A 19,991-nucleotide genomic window follows, 5' to 3' on the forward strand; every position below is an offset into this window, starting at 1 on the left:
ACCCCTCTCTTCCACTTCTAGGATCCTCCCCAAATAAGGGATCTTTGCTAGGTTCCAAACAGCTGAAAACCAGGCAAGAAAAGCCATTCATACTAAATTCTCTACCCAAGAGGAGAGAAAAGTGCTAAAAATCACATATTCAGGGATTCGAGGGATAGACTCTTCCCTACCTTGTCAAGTGCCTGGAGCAACCAGTGTCAAGCAGGTAGGCTGGCAGAACACTGAAAGAGGCTACCTAAATAACTCTGATTATTGTGAGGAGTTATTCTGGGGGTGTGACCAAAGAATGGGCCACACGGAAAGAAGTGCCTATTTCATTGAGGGAAAGGGGAGGCACCGTATCGTAAAAAGGTCCACTCTGCTGGAATTAAACCCCAAACTCACATTTCACATGTCAATGGAGTGTACTCTGAGAATTTGGGAGGAAAGAGTGATTCCAGGATATCCAAGGAATTTTAAGAAGAAATACAATGAGGAAGAACCTGCTAAAAGAAAAGCTATACTCAGCCATAAAAAGAAACCAAATGGAGTTATTTGTAGTGAGGTGGATGGCGTTAGAGTCTGTCATATAGAGTGAAGTAAGTCAGAAAGAGAAAAACAAATACAGTATGCTAACACATAATATATGGAATCTAAGGGGAAAAAAAAAAAAAAAAGAAAAGCTAAAGTACTTTACAAAACCACTAGAATTGTTAAGTGTAGCATGGGATCAAGAATAGACACACAAATTAAAAGGAAAGAAAGGTGGCCCAACACTGGACAAGAAAAGAGTCATCACGGAAAGGGAGACAGAATGGTCAGGCCGTATCTTCTGAAAATGTATCACCAATAAATTAAAAATTCAAGTACAAGTTTTTAACTTTGTTGAAATACCACAATGAGCAAATATTCACAGGCTGTTAGGCGAGAAGGCCTCTATAGCATGACAACAAAGAGAAATGAATCCGAAAAACATTCACAGTTTTAAAGTTTTTAAGTAGTAAATGTTTCTCAGTGGCAAAACCACCATAAACAAATCAAACGCGGGAAAATTTATTTGCAGAATATTGGTCGATTTTATACGTTCTTAATATATAAAGAGCTATTTGCAAACCAACCACCATCCCACCAAAAAAAAAAGTACAAAATCCACCTAAGAAGGATATAAATGGCCAACAAATATGGGGAGAAAATTGTCAGCATCATGATTATCTGAAGGAATGCAAGCTGCAGCCAATAAGAGTACAGAAAAACAAGCAGTTTCATAAACAGAAGCTGGTAGCATACACCGTTTGTCATCTTCAAAAACAAACTGTCAAAACATGTCAAATGCCCTTAACATGTATTTAATTTTCAACACAGTGGTTCCACATCTAGAGAGTCAACAAAAGGAAATCAGTATGCACCCAAAGATGTAGCTCTAAAAATGGTCTTTGTAGCAGTACATATTTCAATAGTGAAATACTGGGAAAATCCTAGATATTTACTAACCAGGAATTCTTTAATGATTTTAAAACATTTATAAACGTAGGTATAGGTAAGTAGATTACAAGACAGTCAATAAAAGAGTGTTATATAAGTATAGATACAGATATTCACAGTATGATGTCTGGGGGTAGGAGGAAGACACAGGTTCCAAGGAGGAAATTTCAGAAAGTACTAAGTAAATCTCACCAGGAATGGAGAAACCACAGAGTGGAGAAGGCAGATGTTAACATAAAATGGTAGGCAAGAGGCAAAACACTGAGAGTCTTGAATGGCTGGGTAAGAACTATTAATGTTATTTTCTGCCACCTAAAGGTTTCAAAGTTTCTGAGCAAAGGAAGCTATGAGGAAGGCATTATGTTAAAATGCATTTGTAACAGTGCAGGGTGGATTCCAGGCGTAAAGACTTTAAAGGAAGGAGATGTGTGGGGTCAGATAAAAAGAAGGCTGCCAAACAGCAAACGCATGGAGGTGAAATCTACCTTTGGAGAAGGTTGAGGACTTTCCCTGGACTGCTATGAGAAAGGGGGAGATAACCTACTCTTTTGAGCATTTTCTGTACAGGTTCTTCCAAAATTTGTACTAGGTGGTATCTTGAGTCAACTCCAAAATTTTATGAACTGAGAGAGGGCATAAATCAAATAAATAGTTGATATCTTGAGACTTTCCAATCTTGTGTTTTTATGTGACCTAAGTTCTACGCGACACTCTATTGTCTTGCATGGATGTATAGATACTTAAGCATATCAGTAGGTACATGGATACATAAGTGGATGGAGAAATAAACAAATGGTGGGAAGATACATACATACATACATATATATATATATATATTACATTTTTTAAGTGAGAGAAAGATAGGTAAGACTTCAAAATAAGTATTAAATATAATTTCAGATAGTAAGCCCTAATGTCTGGGCTTCTTCGATAAAATCAACAGCAAATTTTCATTATGAAGGCCTGAAAGGCTAAAAAAAAACCAACCAAACAATGACTTCACTAAAGCAACACTCAAGGTTTACAAAATATTATCCAAAGAACTGGAGTACTAGAATTATTCTGATTCAGAAGGATGAAAGAGCCTTTACCTTTACTCTAACTCCCAAATTATCCCAACTCAGATTCCCATAGGTTGTACCCCCCAAAAGAGGAAAAATCACTCTACCTAAATGCACTGATTTAGGTACACACTCAAAACATAAAAGGATTAAGTAAAAAGAACAAAGTGGAACTTTCCTTTGGTGCAAAAATATTTAATTAAATACTATGTGCAAAAAAAAAACTTATCTAAGGAATGGCCAAAAATGAAATACTCCTATATATTCTGATTCCCATCAAAGATGGTCAAGTTCATGCTTATTTTAACGTAGAATACTTGTAGTTAAGGGAGACAAAGATGCAATACAGAAGCATCTGGATGTCCTCTGAGCCACCAACACAGAAATCAGGTAGTGAAACTCATGACTTTTACTGGATACTATTTCAGAGACATCAACTCTACAGTGTGTTGCCACTAATAAAATCCATTTATAAATTCAAATTTCTAAAAGGAAATACAATTCTAAGTTGTCAAGGGTACAGTCCTTTCTGAGATTTTAAAAAACAAAGCCTTAATTATTTATGAAGTCATTATGGCCCTGATGATTGTACAGGTCACAAGAGAATTGTTAAAAAAAAAAAAAACAGTACTCACTTTCCCCAGGAGAGAAATGCTGAATGTCCTACTGTCATAAAAACGCTGTAAACACATTTATATCAGCATGATCTCTTTTCAATACAAAACATTCAAAGCTAAAGAAAAATATGAAAATAGAACAAAACCATGTTGGCAAAGTGGTTCCAGTCTACCAAAGGCAAATTGCTTAGCGCATTTTTTCCCCACGGCTTGCTGCCTGGCATAAAGCCTTCCCTGACTATGCTATTGAAATAAAATAAAATAGGCCCTCCCTCCATTTCCCCTTGCTGATTAAAAAAAAAAAAAAGCGTAACCTAAAAGTTGAGAATTATGTTTTATTTGGCAGACTTGTTGAGGACTTAAGCCCGAGAGGCAGCCTCTCAGATCGCTCTGAGGAACCACTCCAGAGAAGTAAGGGAGGGGCCAGGATGTACAGGAGCTTTTGCAGCAAAAACCAGGCAGGTAGCCGGAACATCAAAAGACTACTGTCAATTAAAGAAAAACCAGATACCTCAAGTGAACAAATCTAGCACTTTTCTCCGTATGGGAAGATGCAAGAGTCTGGGCTGATTGAAATCATTCCTTTGATATGCACCTTAGCTATCTGGGGCCAGTGTCCTGCTTTTCTCCATCCTGAATCCCCCCAGGTTACACAGTCTGGGGTGGTGGCAGTGGCTCAGGGCTTGATGGCCACAACATCCTTTGTTTACTGATATGGCAGGTGTCATTCTCTACCTACTTACACCATTTTCTGTATTTTCTTCAGAGCACTCACAATTAACTGAAATCACCTTAGATATTTATTTATTTACTGCTTTGTCTCACCCACTATACGGTATGAACACCGAGGGGCAAGGATTCAATCTTTCTCACCAATGTATCCTGAGTTCCTGGCACATAGAAGTCACTTGATATATCATTTATATGATAAATGGGAGAAAGGAGGGAGAGAAGAAGAGAGAAAGGGTTTTAAACCTCCTGTGAACAATCACACAAGGTAGTTCAAATTACATTATTTACATTTGTAGGAATATTAGAATTTCCTCTTCCCCAAGAGTAGTGATGTGTTTCCTGAGCGGAGGCTCTAGTCCTGTTTATAGCTAAATACTGAAAGAGCAATGCTCTCCCCTTATGTAACAAGTGTCAGAAAAAAACGTTCAAACAGTCCGCAGAGGACTACTTTCAATGTTAAGAGTTCACTGATAATGACTTTGATATAAAACTTCTGAGAGGTGCTGATTTTAATTAATAAGGTCACTCTGCGCTTAAGTTCCGTTAAATATTGCCTCTTCTCTTCTGCATGAACCTTTAAAATTAAATCTTGTCTCTGTGCCGGAAAAAATCATGGTAATTTTCTGAGTATATGTGGTTTATCTTTCTTCCCAGAAAAAAAACTTTTCCTCATTAACCATACAGATAGCAGTTACGTTCCTGGCATTTCAACTATCTTGAAGAAAGGAGGAGAAATGGAAAGCAGGGAGGGGAAGGAGGAAGTGAGGGCTCACACACCAAGTCAATGGCAGGGCCAAGATATGAATACAAATATATTCTAATCACAAGATCCACATTACCAACGAACACTACTACCAACTTCAATAAGCAGACGGTTTTCTCAAGCTGGTGGCCAAAGAGGAAGTCAGAGTAATGGCAAGCATGAAGGGGATTTGGCAAACCACTGCTGACTTGAAGATGGAGGGTCCACGTGAAAAGAATTTCAGGCACCTAAAAGAACGTGAGGCAGCACAGAAACAGTGACTTTGGTCCTGCATCTGTATACTGGGATGAATAATGGCCCCCCAAAAGATATGTCCAAGTGCTGACCCCCTGTGAATGTGACCTTATTTGGGAAAAGGGTCTTTACAGAAGTAGGTAAGGATCTCGAGGTAAGATCACCCTGAATTTAAGGGCAGGCCCTACATTATAATGGCAGATGTCCTTACAAGAGAGAAGCAGAGGCGATTTACAGATGTAGGTAAGGATCTCGAGGTAAGATCACCCTGAATTTAAGGGTAGGCCCTAAAGATAATGACAGATGTCCTTACAAGAGAGAGGCAGAGGCGAATGTGAGGCAGACGCACAGGGGAGAAGGCCACGTGAAGACAGACACAGACTGGAGAGGTGCTGCCATAAACCCAGGATGCCCGGCAACCACCAGAAGCTGGGAGAGATGCGTGGATTCACCCTCAGGGTCTCAAAAAAGAACTAACCCTGCTGACACCTTGATGTCAGACTTCCGGCCTCCTAAACTGTGAGAGAATACATTTCTGTTGTTTCAAGCGGGTCGGTGTGTGGTCATTTGTTACAGCAGCCTTGAGAAGCTAATACCACAAGAAACAGTTCTGCTAACAGCTCGAGTGTGCTGGGAAGCAGATTCCTCCCGGAGTCTTCACTCAAGGACTCAGCCCAGCAGCCGTGCGATTTCAGCAGCTCGAGATCCTGAGCTAGGAGCCCAGTCGCACGAAGTCAGACTCCTGACCTACAGAGCGTGACCTAATCAACAGATGTCGATGTAAGCGTCTAACTCTGTGTTAACTTGTTATGCACCAATAGAAAAACGAATAGAATATTTAGAGTTTAATTTTCTTGTATTATTAGTTAACACTGATAATCCAAAGTTAAAGTTTTGATGATGAGCATCCCTTTCTTGTTCCTGACGTGGAAATGCCCATAATGGAACAGTATTTAAAGACTGTGACCAAAGGAATCTAGAGTTCTGGGTGATGTTAACAGATAAGCCTTAGTAAGTAGTGTCCTAATGTCATGTAATGTTGAGAAACATTGAGCTTAAAAAAGTTAAATGGGTAAAACTCAAAAGCACACAGAATATTTCGGAAAGAACATGTGTTCCTCAGCACGTTTATAAACATGGTGTAGGCCCACATTTTAAGAAAGGCAGCTTTGATATTTATTTAATTTATACTTAAACATTTATGACTTACATGACTGACAAACTTCTACGGTTAAAAAAATTATTAATTTATGAAATATCTGGCTCTACCAGACAATACATCCCACAAAGGCAGAGGCTGTACCTATCTTAGTCATTATTAGAAATATGCCTATGAAATAAGATGTATACAATTAGTATCAGTGAATGAATGGGCTGATGAAGAGAGAAAACATTTTCTCCCAAACTTATTTCACAGAACTCTCACATGCAGATTTCTGCTAGAAATAAGCTGGTCTGCTCACTGCCCACTACTCTGCCTCTTCCACACCTTTGCTTACCCCATTCCTGCCTGGGGTAGCCACTCCTCTTCCATCCAATCATACCCAGGTTTCAAAGTCTAACTCAAATACCATCTCTCTATATGTGGTTATTACATAATCCTCCACATACAAAAGGCACTAAACAAATGCTTGTAACTAAACTTCACCTCTTTAGAAAGCAAAGCATGCACAGTGAGAAGGGGTAACAGTTCTTTGATATTCACAATTTATATAGTAAGCCGTTCACTCATGTTATCTATGATAGATGGGGTGACGCGTCAACTTGACTGGGCCACAGGCCACCAACGTTTGATTACTGGTGTGTCACCAAACATTCTGGGTGTGCCAGTGAGAGTATTTCTGGATGAGACTAACGTTTGAGTCAGTAGACTGAGTAAAGCAGATTGCCCTCCCTACTGTGGGTGGGCCTCATCTAATCCACTGAAGACCAAAATAGAACAAAAAGACTGAGTAAGAAGGAACTCCTCCTGCCCCACTTCCTTGAGCTGGGACATGGGTCTTTTGCTGCCTTTGGTCTTGAATGGAAACATCAACTCTTCTTGGGTCTCCAGCCTGTCAGCTTTCAGACTGGTACTGGTAAGTATACCCTCAGCTCTCCTAGTTCTCAGGCCTTCAGACTCAAACTGGAACTATACCATTGGCTCTCCTGGGTCCCAGCCTGCACACTGCTGATCTTAAGACTTCTTGGCCTCCATAATCATGTGAGCCAATTCCTTATAATAAATCTCAATCTCTCTCTCCCTCTCCCTCTTCCTCTCTCTCTCTACATATATATATCTCCTATTTGTTCTGTTTCTCTGAGAACGATAACTAATACTTATTTTAATATGATATTTATTCTTACAACTGAACTTTCATTCATATCACACCGCAGTTCTGAAAAGCACCTGGAAGAGAGGTATTACATGGTATTTAACAAGATTAAATTATTGTGCTCCCTGAAAATTTTGTAACAGCCATTAGAAAAGACATCCACTCTTTCCCTAGAATCATAAACCAGGAGCCACTTAACCACCAAGTAGAAAGAGCCTCTTTGAGAACAAAGCCACATAGATGTAGGCAGAGAAGAGATGGTGAGAAAGAGACATACACACAGTACTGTAGACATAATTCAAACCCCTGAATCCAGCTATATTTGACACCAGCACAAGTCCCTGACTTCTTAGTTATGTGAGCAAATAATTACTTTGCAAGTTAGCCTGAGTTAAGCATTACTGTTTGCAAATAAAATCGTCTTAACTGGGGCTTCCCTGGTAGTGCAGTGGTTGAGAATCCGCCTGCCAATGCAGGGGACACGGATTCGAGCCCTGGTCCAGGAAGATCCCACATGCCGCAGAGCAACTAAGCCCGTGCGCCACAACTACTGAGCCTGCACCCTAGAGCCCGTGAGCCACAACTACTGAGCCTGCGTGCTGCAACCATTGAAGCCCGTGCACCTAGAGCCCATGCTCCGCGAGAAGCCACCGCAATGAGAAGCCTGCGCACCGCAACAAAGAGTAGCCCCCGCTCACCGCAACTACAGAAAGCCACGTGCAGCAACAAAGACCCAACTCAGCCAAAAATAAAAAAAATAAAATAAATAAATTTATTAAAAAAAAAGAAATCGTCTTAACTAATACAACACTTTCAGGTGAAAAGATTGAAAAGATTGTCACCTTGGCTTTACCCAAAGTATTTTTTAAGGTCAAAGAAGGATTAAAACTTTAACAAAATTAAAAGGATCGACATTAAAATGTCTATTTGCACATTGAAGCAGGTTTTATATAGCTCCTATAAACTCTAGAAACTTCATTATTCTTAAGCCATTATATGCACATACTCATTGAAGAACATGAATTTTCCATTATGAGCATTTCTAAACTTACAATTGCCAAGAGCTATCTGCAAAGACCAAATTCCTTGTCAAGGTTTCTAGTTTTCCAGTATCAAAGTTAAATGAATTCATCATTTGTAGTTCATTTTTTTAAATTTTTTACATATTTATTGAGCCCTTACTGTATATGCCAGGTGGGCACAATCACCAGCATCTATTTAATGGCCACTTCTATGAAGTATGTAGTATTACTATTATTGTACCATTACAATCTTCATTTTAAAGTTTAATAGGAGGGATTATAATGTTCCTAATAATAATAGTAGTGGTGCTACATATTTGTCAAGAACGTACTATGGGGGATTTCCCTGGTGGTCTAGTGGTAAAGAATCTGCCTTACAACGCAGGGCACGTGGGTTCGATCCCTGGTCAGGGAACTAAGATCCCACATGCTGCAGGGCAACTAAGCCCGCGTGCCACAACTACTGAGCTTGCGCTCCTCAACTAGAGAGCCCATGCGCCCTGGAGCCCGCACACCACAACTAGAGAAGAGAAAAAACAATCCGCACTCCACGACTACAGAGAAGCTTGCACACCACAACGAAAGATTCCTGCACGCCTCAACGAAGATCTCGCATGCTGCAACTAAGACCCAATGCAGCCAAAAATAAATTAAATAAATAAATAAACAATAAAAAAAAAAAAAGAACGTGCTATGTCCCACACACTGTACTAAGTGCTTTACAAGAAGTATCCCATTTAATCTTCATTTTTGAATCTTTTAAATTAGGTACAATTATCCTCATTTTATAGATGAGGAAACTGAGGCTTAAAGAATTAAATGCAGAGCCAAGACCTGCACTTCACATCAGAATCAGTACACAAGGTTTGAAAACGTTCCACACCGCATCCCAATAAATCCCATAACATTATCCAAAGTGCATTTCAAATTGCTTAATCAAAACCTGAGCTCATCTACATTACATTTGTTCTTGAGTTGCCATGTGGTTTACATTTGTGTTTTCCTCTTTAATTCCTCATCTTTGGAAAAGGTAAAGATGCCCATTAAAGGAAATACATATTATTTATTATAGCTCAAATGAATAAAATGAGCACTAAAATTATAGATTCAATACTTTTTATACTACGGACTGTTCCAAAAGTGGGCAGACTTTAGAAACAATGAGATTTTATTTCAAATGTGCATCAGTGTTAACAAACTATTGTTAAACTGAGAAGTCTTGTTGGAGGAAATCCTGTCCCTCTTGGGGGACATCTCAGGTCCTGAAAAATGCTTCAGTACAAGTCATCGGGTAGCAGATAAGATGGCACTGATAGCATTAATTAATCCCATGAAACAAGATTGGAATCTTATATTTACCCACATTAAGTACAAACCACACATGCACACACGCATATATAACAAATGCAACCAAAAATATATTCATTGATAGTTTATCACTGAGAAAGTTCCACATGACAAAGTTTAATTTTTTTTCATATAGATAATCATTTTCTTACTTTGAGTATCAAAAGTATTCTTACTGTATGTATTACCAGGAGTCTCCCTGAAGCCAACTGCAGAAGCACGGGAAGCAGAAAGAACCAAGGGGCTAGCTTGTAAATCAAGCCGGCACAGGTCAAGCTCCCGTCAGTCAAGACAGGCTCCCTCAGCTGGGAGAAGGGTTGTCACACACTGGCTACACACTTCGTAAAATATACCTTCCTAAGCCAACAAGGAGTGGTTGAGCTCTTCGGAATATAATTAGATCTGGTTTCTATATTGTGAGGAAAAAAAAAAAAAAAAAAAGGTTTTTTAATAAGAACAGATCTTGAGAAGTTTAACAAATGTCGGGGAGCATCTGGTGGAGCGGCCATCCTTGAAAACTTGCTGAACTGACTCAGACTGCAGGCCAGGCCCTGAGGAAGCAGGATTAGGCATGCGCTTTAATGCCTGACACGCTTTCCAGCATTTGTTTAATTTTATAAAAAATTTATTTAATAGTGATATGTGGCATGCACCTTTTTTAAACTTCAATTTTTTTGACTTCAATTTTTTTGTTTGATAAAATTTACAGTGTTGTCTGAATTATAAGGTGCCATTTTAGAGCTTAACGTATTTGCATTGGGTGCTCTCGGCAGTCATCCTATTGTGTGTTTGCTATGTGAGCAATGGAGCAAAAGGAAAAAAATAATCCCCTTCGGTTAATTAATACTTATTAACTGTTCTGCCACCATCCCTCCCCCGCAAAAAATATCCTGTTTTTAACTAAACTTAATTTCCATTCCAAGAGTTTGGAGGGGAGGGAAGGAAGATTTCTTTCCATCTCTATTATTTCTGAGAAGGTCCAGGAAAAGTCCCAATTCTATGTTCAGGAGTCTTATCATGTTGACCTTGAATAATAAACCTTATCCCTCTGGCCACAAACATTTTTAAATCTGCAGAACTCCAGTCATGTGCCTTGTAGAAAACAGATAAAGTTCTAAATGGATGTTTCTGAAGATGGACTGAGATTCTCCTGCGTGCTATGCAGCACAGTAGTTACTGCCTCTCTTTCTAGACCTCCTTTACAGTGAGTGCATAAGCCCCCGGACAAAAATATAAGGTCCCTGCGACCCCGAGCCCATCACTGGACCTCGTTTGCCAGAAGCATCCTGGGCACCCTACACTTCTCTGCCTGAGTGCAGTGCAGGGGACTTACTGGGGAAGTAAGACATCTCTAATGAGAGCCAGAAGATTGCTGTCAGAATCGACATTCGCCTCCTTCTTGCCATCACCAATCTCCTGGTTCACGAGCAGAGATGTGGTTTCTGAGAGCAGCCGCAAGCTGAAGAGTCTCCACTCCACTTGAAAGAAAAAAAAATGCCAAGAACGTGACCACATGAAGATAGAATGAAAACAGAATGTGTAACTGATGGAATTCTCACTGATGTGGTCACACTTACCATTCCCGCTTTGAACCAAGGAGACCAAGGGTGGCAGGATATAATCAACCACCTAAAAGGAAAGACGTAAAAGACTTGGTTCAAATCCCTACAAACAAAAAATTGATATTGTTACCGAACTCAAGTCCGTGTGCCTGACGCACAGTGAGGCCAAACAATACTGAAACGTCGGAGTTCGGAGCAGACAAAGGTTTACTGCAGGGCCCTGCAAGGAGACGGGTGGCTCATGCCTTAAAAACCCCGAACTCCCTGAAAGCTTTCAGCAAAGCCCTTTTACAGGAAAGGTGAGGGAGGGGCGGGGTTAGTTGTTGGAAGCTTCTTGGTGTCAGATCCTTTGTTCTTGAGGTCAGGTCATGGTCAGGTCACGATGTTCCTGTAAACGTCCACCAAACAAACGTTAGTCTCTGTTCTGACAAGAAGGGGCAGGTCCCAAGGCTCAACTTTCACCCTCCGAGGTCCAGGCCTCGTTAAGAGGAGGGGTCCCTGCGCAGGCCGGTCACCCAGACCGGGTCCTCCCGCCAGTGCCCAGCCCGGCTGAGGAGGCAGATCTCAGCTGACTGCGCCCGCAGGGCCAGGTCCCCGGACCCCGCCCAGCCGTCATCGCCGAGGGAGCCAGGCGCCCAGGACCCAGCCGGCCCTCAGGCTGCCCAAATCAGGGGCCGGGTCCCACGCATTGCGACCCACGGAGACCACCGCTGCCGCCATTAGGTTGTGGAGGCAGGGATGGGGGAGAGGTTCGCCGCTGCCTCAAGGCCGGGCCCGGACCGTGAGCGGTCTGGCCAGGGCTCTGGAGCCCTGCAGGACACAGCCCACAGCCTGCCCCCAAGGCCCCCAGCTCACCCGCCAGCCCAAGGCCAGAGGGCCTGGAGGGTCCCAAGGAGAAGGCCAGCCACGATCCGTCTCTCACCGCACTCTCTGCTACGTGCGGACCACCGTGGGGCTGACTGTTGGGGGAGCAGGACATCTAACCACCCCACTAAGGGTCACACGCTAACTGTCACTCGCGCCCACCCCACCCCTATTACAGTATCAACCACTACCCATGCCTGTTCCACTGACAGAATCATTAGTCAAAGGAGTGGAAAAAAAAGCAACAGCTAAATTTACCCAGGATTTAAACTCTGCATGACATTTAATAAACCACCAAGCTCATTTAAATCTGAAAAAGTCCTCAGGTCAAAATGACATTATGGTCATCAAGACAGTAGTTTATCAAAACCTTCAGAGTTTATGAAAGGAACTTTGGTATATAATACAAACTCTGGTTGGCATGAGTTGACATTAAACCGTCAAATAAAGATATGTAAGCTGGTGATCATTAGTCAAGTTTAAACTAAACAACAATTAAAATGTTGGAGGAAAAGGAGATACATAATCCTCATGTTTTTGCAAATACATCAAAGCGCTATGACAAGTTAATCTTGGTGATTTTTAGAAATAGATTCCAAAGATCTAAACCCATTACACAAACCACCTCTATGATTTTCTAGTTGTATCAGACAGAGCACAATCAAATATGGTTTGAAACCTACTCCAAAATAACAATTTACCCCCCAAATGAAAATGGATGATGAAGAAAGGACAAATCATTTCCACAGTGTAATTCTGAAAACTACTCTCTCATTTGGTGAACTCTTTTGGTGACAATAAACAAAATTCCTGTTGTTTATAGCTGAATTGATTCCTGATCCTAAGATGTGCTCTCCTCACACTGACAAAAGGGCAGGAAAAGCAGTCCAGGGCCCAACACCACCCTCTTGCTGTCCAAACCAATGAAAGGATACCCTACACAGGTAAGGATCTCCACACATGGGCAGTGGTCCGTCAGTGTTACCCTGTTCTAGCTCCACTCCGCAAAATAAGTTTATACGTAACATTGTATCTAGATATTTGCACCACAACCCTAAGAACTAGGGATGTTTTGTTTACCCTCTTCCATGAAGTGACATCACATCACTCAAAGCATAGACATCAAGCTTCACTAAGGAATTTTTAGAACTCTAAACTCCCAGGTACATCAAAAGCAAAAACTATGCAAAGAAGAGAAATATATCCCACTATCAACCCCTATGAACACGCTCAACATCTATCTTGAAGGTTTAAGAGAGCATATTAAGAGAGGAGTGGGACTGAAATTATCTACATGTCCAACTCAATAAGTTTGAAAACCAACAATTAGGCATGGTCCAAAAAGCAAGGTTGTCAGAAGATGAAGAGACAAAAATCAATAGTTTTCCAATATGCCTACAACAACCAATCAAATAACATAATTAGAAAAAGATACCATTTACAACAGTAATAAAATTCTAAGGTATCTATGACATCATGACTTTCATAGAAAGATATATATATATATATATATATATAAAATATGTGCAAGTATGACAGCCATCGATGGACTTCTGAAAAAAAGCTTGAAAGCTGTCACAACCATGCTCACAACAAGAAAAAAGACAAACTGAAAATCAGCAGCTCCTCTCAGACATACCAGAGACTTCAAGTCACAGGGCAAACCAGCTGTCCCCCAGAAGTGAAGAGACAGGCAAAGACAGAGAATCATAGCTTAACAGGAGCAGAAACCACCAGTGGAGCCAGCAGCTGGAGCAAAAACGTAAAGGGTGACTGACTAATTGCTGGAGTCTGAGCGGAAGAGAGAAAACCTCCTTCAGGCCCCGTGTGCACCTGCACCTACCAACGGGGAGGGGGGATGAGGTGAGAAGCACTTGTGAAGTTCACAGCCCAGGCGCACAGGCTCAGAAGAGGAATGAGACCAGATCAGAGGGGCTATGGAACCCTCCTCCCCCCACCTCACCACAACATCAGTAGGGCTCCTGTGTAATAACACAGGATTACAACAGAGAGCTGCTTTATTATAAAGACACAGGCTTTATTTCAGAAGGAGTTATTAGGGAAACCCAAAACAAAAGGAGAGACAAAATAAGGACATTATGGGGAATTTTAGCCTCTGAAACCCACAGCTACAGCAAACAGTAAACACAGGCTGGCTCTTAGCCAGATAAACAGAAAACTTCACACTAAGGGCTCATTGATCTCAGTTCATTTTACCTGATACATCATGCTGGAGTGAAATATTTGAAGTGCTGAGAGGGAAAAAAACACCAACCTAGAATTCTGACTGAAATTATCCCTCAAGAGTAAAAGGAAAAATAAAGACTTTCTCACACACACAATAATTGAAGAAATGTTTTGCCAGTAGACTTGCCCTTGCAAGAAATGTTGTTTCTCAGAAAGAAGGAAAATGACATAGGTCAGACACTCAGATCTATATGCTAGAGAAAAAGATAAATGAAGGTAAAATAGAGTAATTGATGAGAAGCCTCAGAGAGGTCAACTCTGTGCAAATTAATCTGTAATTCCAATAAAAATAAATATTCCAACGAGGTTTGCATGAACTCCTCATACTGATTCTATAATGTATTTGGAAAGGAGAGGGTCAGAAATAATGGAAAATTTTCCAAAAAGCATGAGGCATATTTGGCTCACCTTCTCAAGTTTCCAAGTTTACTGTGATGGAAATAAACATGATGGCACAAGCAAAGCGGTAGACAAAGAGATTCATGGAACAGAACAGAGAGCCTAGAAACAGATACATATGGGAACGCAGTAAGTAGCAGATGGAGTACTACCAACGGTGGAAAAACATATAGACTATTCACTGAAGGGATAGGTACAACTTAGTTGTCTATTTGGTAAAAAAATATCATAATGCTAAAAAAAAAAAAATTACTGGAGGCTTAAAGATCTAACAGTTAAAACAAAAGCTCTTAAAGGAAAATATGAGAGAATAGCCTTTGTGTTATTAGAGTAGGAAAAGGCTTTTTAAATGATACCTAAAAAGTACAAACCAAAAGAAAATACTAACAGGGACTTCCCTGGTGGCGCAGTGGTTAGGAATCCACCTGCCAATGCAGGGGACACAGGTTCGAGCCCTGGTCCGGGAAGATCCCGCATGCCGCTGAGCAACTAAGCCCGTGCGCCACAGCTACTGAGCCTGTGCTCTAGAACCCGCGAGCCACAACTACTGAAGCCTGCTCGCCTAGAGCCCGTGCTCTGCAACAAGAGAAGCCACTGCAATGAGAAGCCCGCGCACCGCAGTGAAGAGTAGCCCCCACTCACCACAACGAGAGAAAGCCCACGTGCAGTAACGAAGACCCAATGCAGCCAAAAATAAATAAATTTATTTTTTTTAAATGCTAATAAATTTGACATTAAAATGAAAAATACTTGTATAAGATGAGTCCTCATAAACAAAATGAGAAGAAAAGCCATTGGCTAGGAGAAAGTTCTGCAATCCCTATACCTGACAATGGATGAATATGCAGAATAGATGAACAGGCCCCCCGAAGGAGAATACCTAAATAGCCAGTAACCATATCAAAACTACTCAACTCCACTAACAATCAGAGAAATGAAAGGTAGAACAAAACAGATACCAATTTACACAAATCCGGTTAGAAAATCACATAATACCAAGACCGGGGGAAATGGGTACTCACATACCACAAAAAAAATCAGTAAATCAGTATTTAACTTGGAAGAACAATTTCACAGTACCAACCAAAGCTGAAGATGAACACAGCATACAATTCAGCAATTCAGCTTCTATGTGACATATTTAAAAACACTCATTGCAGATCTGATTTCTGGAGTGAAAAGAGAGTGAATAAATCATTACATTTATATTTCATTATTTAATGAAAACATCAACTTGCAAAATGATACAGGCAGTATGACACTATGTATCCTGAAACAATACCTATAATCTTAAATACATACTAAATGTAAATTTCTGTATTAAAAATGTATTTCGTTAAGTCTTAAAAGAAGAAATCTATTTAATTATAATATTATTTAATTTTTTTAATTAACATAGTTTTCCTCTGAATAACTCAAGCCAATTATAATAGTATCCCAAGATGATACAAATTTAATCCTTCCAACTGAGAATGATCCTTGAGAAGAAGTAACAGGAGGGTGGTAATGGAAAAATAAAATGCTTTTTATAATACGTAAATGAAGACTACAAGAAAGTTTAGAACATTATTTGTCTATTCACCTTGAATTCATATTTTTGGTGAGCAATGACAGTTGACTACTTTATCAAATGAAAGCTACCCATTAAGACATGAACTGAAAAATGAAATTACACTGAAAATGTCTGCATGCTTAGCAAGTCAAACCAGGCAAAGGATATAAAAACTGAAGAACAATTTCATTAGTTTTATTTATACTCTATTCAATAACTACATAGACTGAAATAATAAATGGTGTTCAGGAAAAGATTATTGTTTTTAAAATCCTAACAAGAAAAGGGAGACCACATATCTTTTGGCAACATGTTCACTTAAAGTTAAATATACAATGATTCCAGCAAAAAAGACAACATGAAAATAAAACATTTAAAATGTTAGTTACTTCGCAGATGAGAGCAAAGAAACATCTTTAGTTCCTGGAGTAGCGTTTAAGGCAGAAAATGTAAAGAAAATGTAACAAAGGAAGTTAAAGAAAATGAACCATTTCAATAAATTCCCATACAAATCAGAAGGGTATCTACTCTCAACAAAATGCAGGGGAAAAAAGTCTGTATAACTGACACATCCCAACATTTACAAACATTAATTGTGTGTGTGTATATAATACATATACATACACACACAAACATAAAATAGATGATTTAGATGAGCTCACAATATGTAGGTAAGGGGATTTTATCACCACCACTCTCAGAACTTAACAGCTACTAAGGGCCAGAAGGGAAAGGAGCCCATTTACAAATATGTATACACATATGTATAAAGTAACTAACGTTATAAAAATTGGGATGTGGAGATAAGCCAGCGTTTCCTGGAAGAGGTTGGGGTGTATTTTATTGTTGTTGCTGCCACTGCCTTTAAACTAAATAGCTGCCAGAAGTTAGATTTAAAGGCCTAGAGATCCATGCGATGACTTAGGCTTTTTTTTTTTTTTTTTTTTGAGATATTTAGAGTAATTTACTCTGAATTTAATTTGAAAACATTCAGATGAGAATTAAAACAATCATCTACACATACAATTTTCAAGATTCCAGTCAGAGATGAGAAAGGAACTCTAAATTGAGAGACTGTCTCAAGATGACAAATGAAGCAAAGTTCTAGCCTCAGCCTCCGGCCCCAGATCTCTGGAGGTCACACGTACTCGCTCACAGAAGGGGACTGCTGCAAAATAAAAGAGCAGCTCCAAGGGTGCTCGAAGTGATCTGGGGGCACAGGGGAGAACAAACACAGGAAAAGGCTCTTGGAACCACAGTAACGATGGTTACTTGGGCCCAGGAGCAGGGCAAAATTTTTTTTAAAAATATTCTGACAACTATATTTCAGTATAAATGGTTTCCTATATAACCCTGTGCATTTTATTTAATTTGCTTTATGCATTTAAAAACACCATTCTTAGAAGGAGTCCGCAAACCTCGGCAGACTGCCCAAGGCTTCCAGCATACAAAACACAGGAACAAATGAGTCCAATGCCAAGAACACCACTCGGCTGGGCTCAGTGGATTCTTGAACCCTTCCAAGGGTGGGCCACCTGTACAATATTTCTAGCTAATCCACATCTCTTGCAAAAAGGACTAATTTCACCAAAGGAAAAAATCTTTCTAACAAAAGTATCATCAAGATAAAGACACCTCACAAGTGTGAACTTCTGATCAGGGTCTTTCAAATGCTAACTAATCACCCCTGGAGGAGTTATTCCCGAAAGTGTACTTCACATATAAACCGACCTCTCCTAGGACAGAGATTAAAACAAACTCATGCAAACAGCCACACAGACACAGAAAACAAACGTAAGGTTACCAAAGGGGAAAGGGTGGGGAGGGATAAATTAGGAGTTTGGGATTAGCAGATACAAACTCCTATATATAAAACAGATAAACAACAAGGACCTACTATATATAGCACAGGGAACTATATTCAATATCTTGTAATAAACTATAAAAGGATCTGAAAAAGTATATATGTGTCTGTGTATATATATATCTGAATCACTTCCCCCTACACTAGAAACTAACACAAAATTGTAAATCAACTATACTTCAGTTAAAAAAAAAAACACTAACTCATGCACATAATTTCACACCTCTTGTGAAAGGTTAAGTACTTTCAAGTAAATTACGCTAGGTTTCTCAAAATAATACTGGGAGAAACCATAAAATGACTTATGAAATCATTTAACACTCCTCTCCCTTTGTATACATGATTTTTTTCTGCCTATAACACCCACTCCTCCCACAGGAGCCCATCAGGAGTTGATTCCTACGTGCCTTTAAAATTTAGCTCAAGAATTGCCTCCTCTAAAAAACCATCTCCAGACCCTGTTAGACTGAGTAGGGCTCTCGGCATGCCCCATGCGTACCGCCAACACAGTCCAATCAACTACGGCGGTCCAATCTTTGCTTTCCATATGGGTCCCTTCCTCTCAACCAACACTGAACCGATTCAGAGCAGGGCCTGATTCTAGCATCCTAGTGTATTCTCAGTGCTTCATTTAAACAGGTGGTTCGCAAAAGGCACTTATTATGAATATATGAGTAAACAAAATACTTAAGTGTTTTCTGTGTCTTTTTATATCACTGCTATACCTCTATTCATACTAATTTATCCTATTAATATGAATAGGATGTAAAAAAAAAAACTTTGAAACGTAAAAGGTACTTGTCCTATAGAATGCTAATTTCTAAAAAAAAAAAAAAAAAAAACTCATTTGATTTTGTATCCTAGTTGTCAGCTGCCATCACCCCAAACTTTGAGCTTTAAAAGGAAAACCCTTAGCCCTGCACACTATAAGAAATCTAGTGTCCTCTCCAAGATTTATAGGAATGTGCAAGGGCTTATTTACTTTCCGTGGTTCATTGCCAATGCTTGAGTTTTTACCTCACTGACTCTAGTATTTTATCTGCTTTTCACCTTCTCCTAATGTTTGCTTCCGAGAGTCTGAATATACAAATGAACAGTGGTCAGACTATTTATGACAAAAGGACTCCAGCCACAACCTTTGCAGGAAACAGCATGGAAGCCACATTGTAACAGCTGCAGCCATAAGCTCAGAATGGTTAGGACTTGGTCGATAACTGCCAGCCTCACTCTTTTTTGTACTGTGTCCCCCTTGACTCAAGACCAACCAAAGAAACCTAAATATGCTCTCCTATCCAAACCACATAGGATGCTCTGTTTCTCATTAGCTTGACTCCAGTCCCCCCATGGCAATCAGGGCACACCTTAAGCCCTCCCTCGTTTTCACCCTAAAGTTTTTACACCCCCCGCCAGCCTTGGAGTCTCTGCCAAAGGCAAGTGATGGTGCTGACTCCCGTGCTCTAGAAGCTCTGAGTAACAGCCTCTGCTGGTTCTCATTGGGGTGGCCTTCATCAATGTCCACCTTTCTCACTGTACCATGCCAACATGGAGATGGAACACACAGTCCCCTCTTAAGGATTAAAAGTCTCATAAGTTCTCAGTATGTAGCAGGCTTTACTGAGGGTGCGAAGTGAAGCAGATTTTATAAAAGCAACACCAACAATTTAAAATTGAATATGAAACATCCTGCTTTTAGTCATCTTTTATCACCTGCAACTTTGACTTTTTCCCTAACCTTCTCCCTCCACAAGCTCTGGGCTCCTGCCCTGTCGCCAGCCTCTTCCAGGCCCCCTCTTGGCTCCTCCCTCCTTCCCTCTTATCTCACACACCACAAAAATGCCTGTTCATTATTCATGCAAATTTTAGTTACCCTGCCACCCCCAGCCCCTTTGTTTGTCCAGGCTTCTAGGCCACTCCTAGATCCCTACCTACAAAAACACCATCCCGGCTTCCC

General features: G+C 40.2%; 1 protein-coding gene across 4 annotated transcripts in view; it reads right to left on the reverse strand.

The window, feature by feature from the left end:
* The window catches only part of ULK4 (unc-51 like kinase 4), a 540,948-nt gene that overhangs the window by 324,002 nt on the left and 196,955 nt on the right, over positions 1–19,991 (reverse strand). For all 4 annotated transcript variants that reach the window (XM_068558236.1, XM_068558233.1, XM_068558235.1 and 1 more), the window contains 2 exons: positions 11,130–11,181; positions 10,886–11,030 (listed from right to left, as the gene is read on the reverse strand). In XM_068558236.1, coding sequence (XP_068414337.1) covers positions 10,886–11,030; positions 11,130–11,181 — 197 coding nt within the window. The remainder of the gene's footprint in view (positions 1–10,885; positions 11,031–11,129; positions 11,182–19,991) is intronic.

Source organism: Eschrichtius robustus, chromosome 12 (assembly GCF_028021215.1).
Source record: "Eschrichtius robustus isolate mEscRob2 chromosome 12, mEscRob2.pri, whole genome shotgun sequence".
Taxonomy (NCBI): Eukaryota; Metazoa; Chordata; class Mammalia; order Artiodactyla; family Eschrichtiidae; genus Eschrichtius; species Eschrichtius robustus.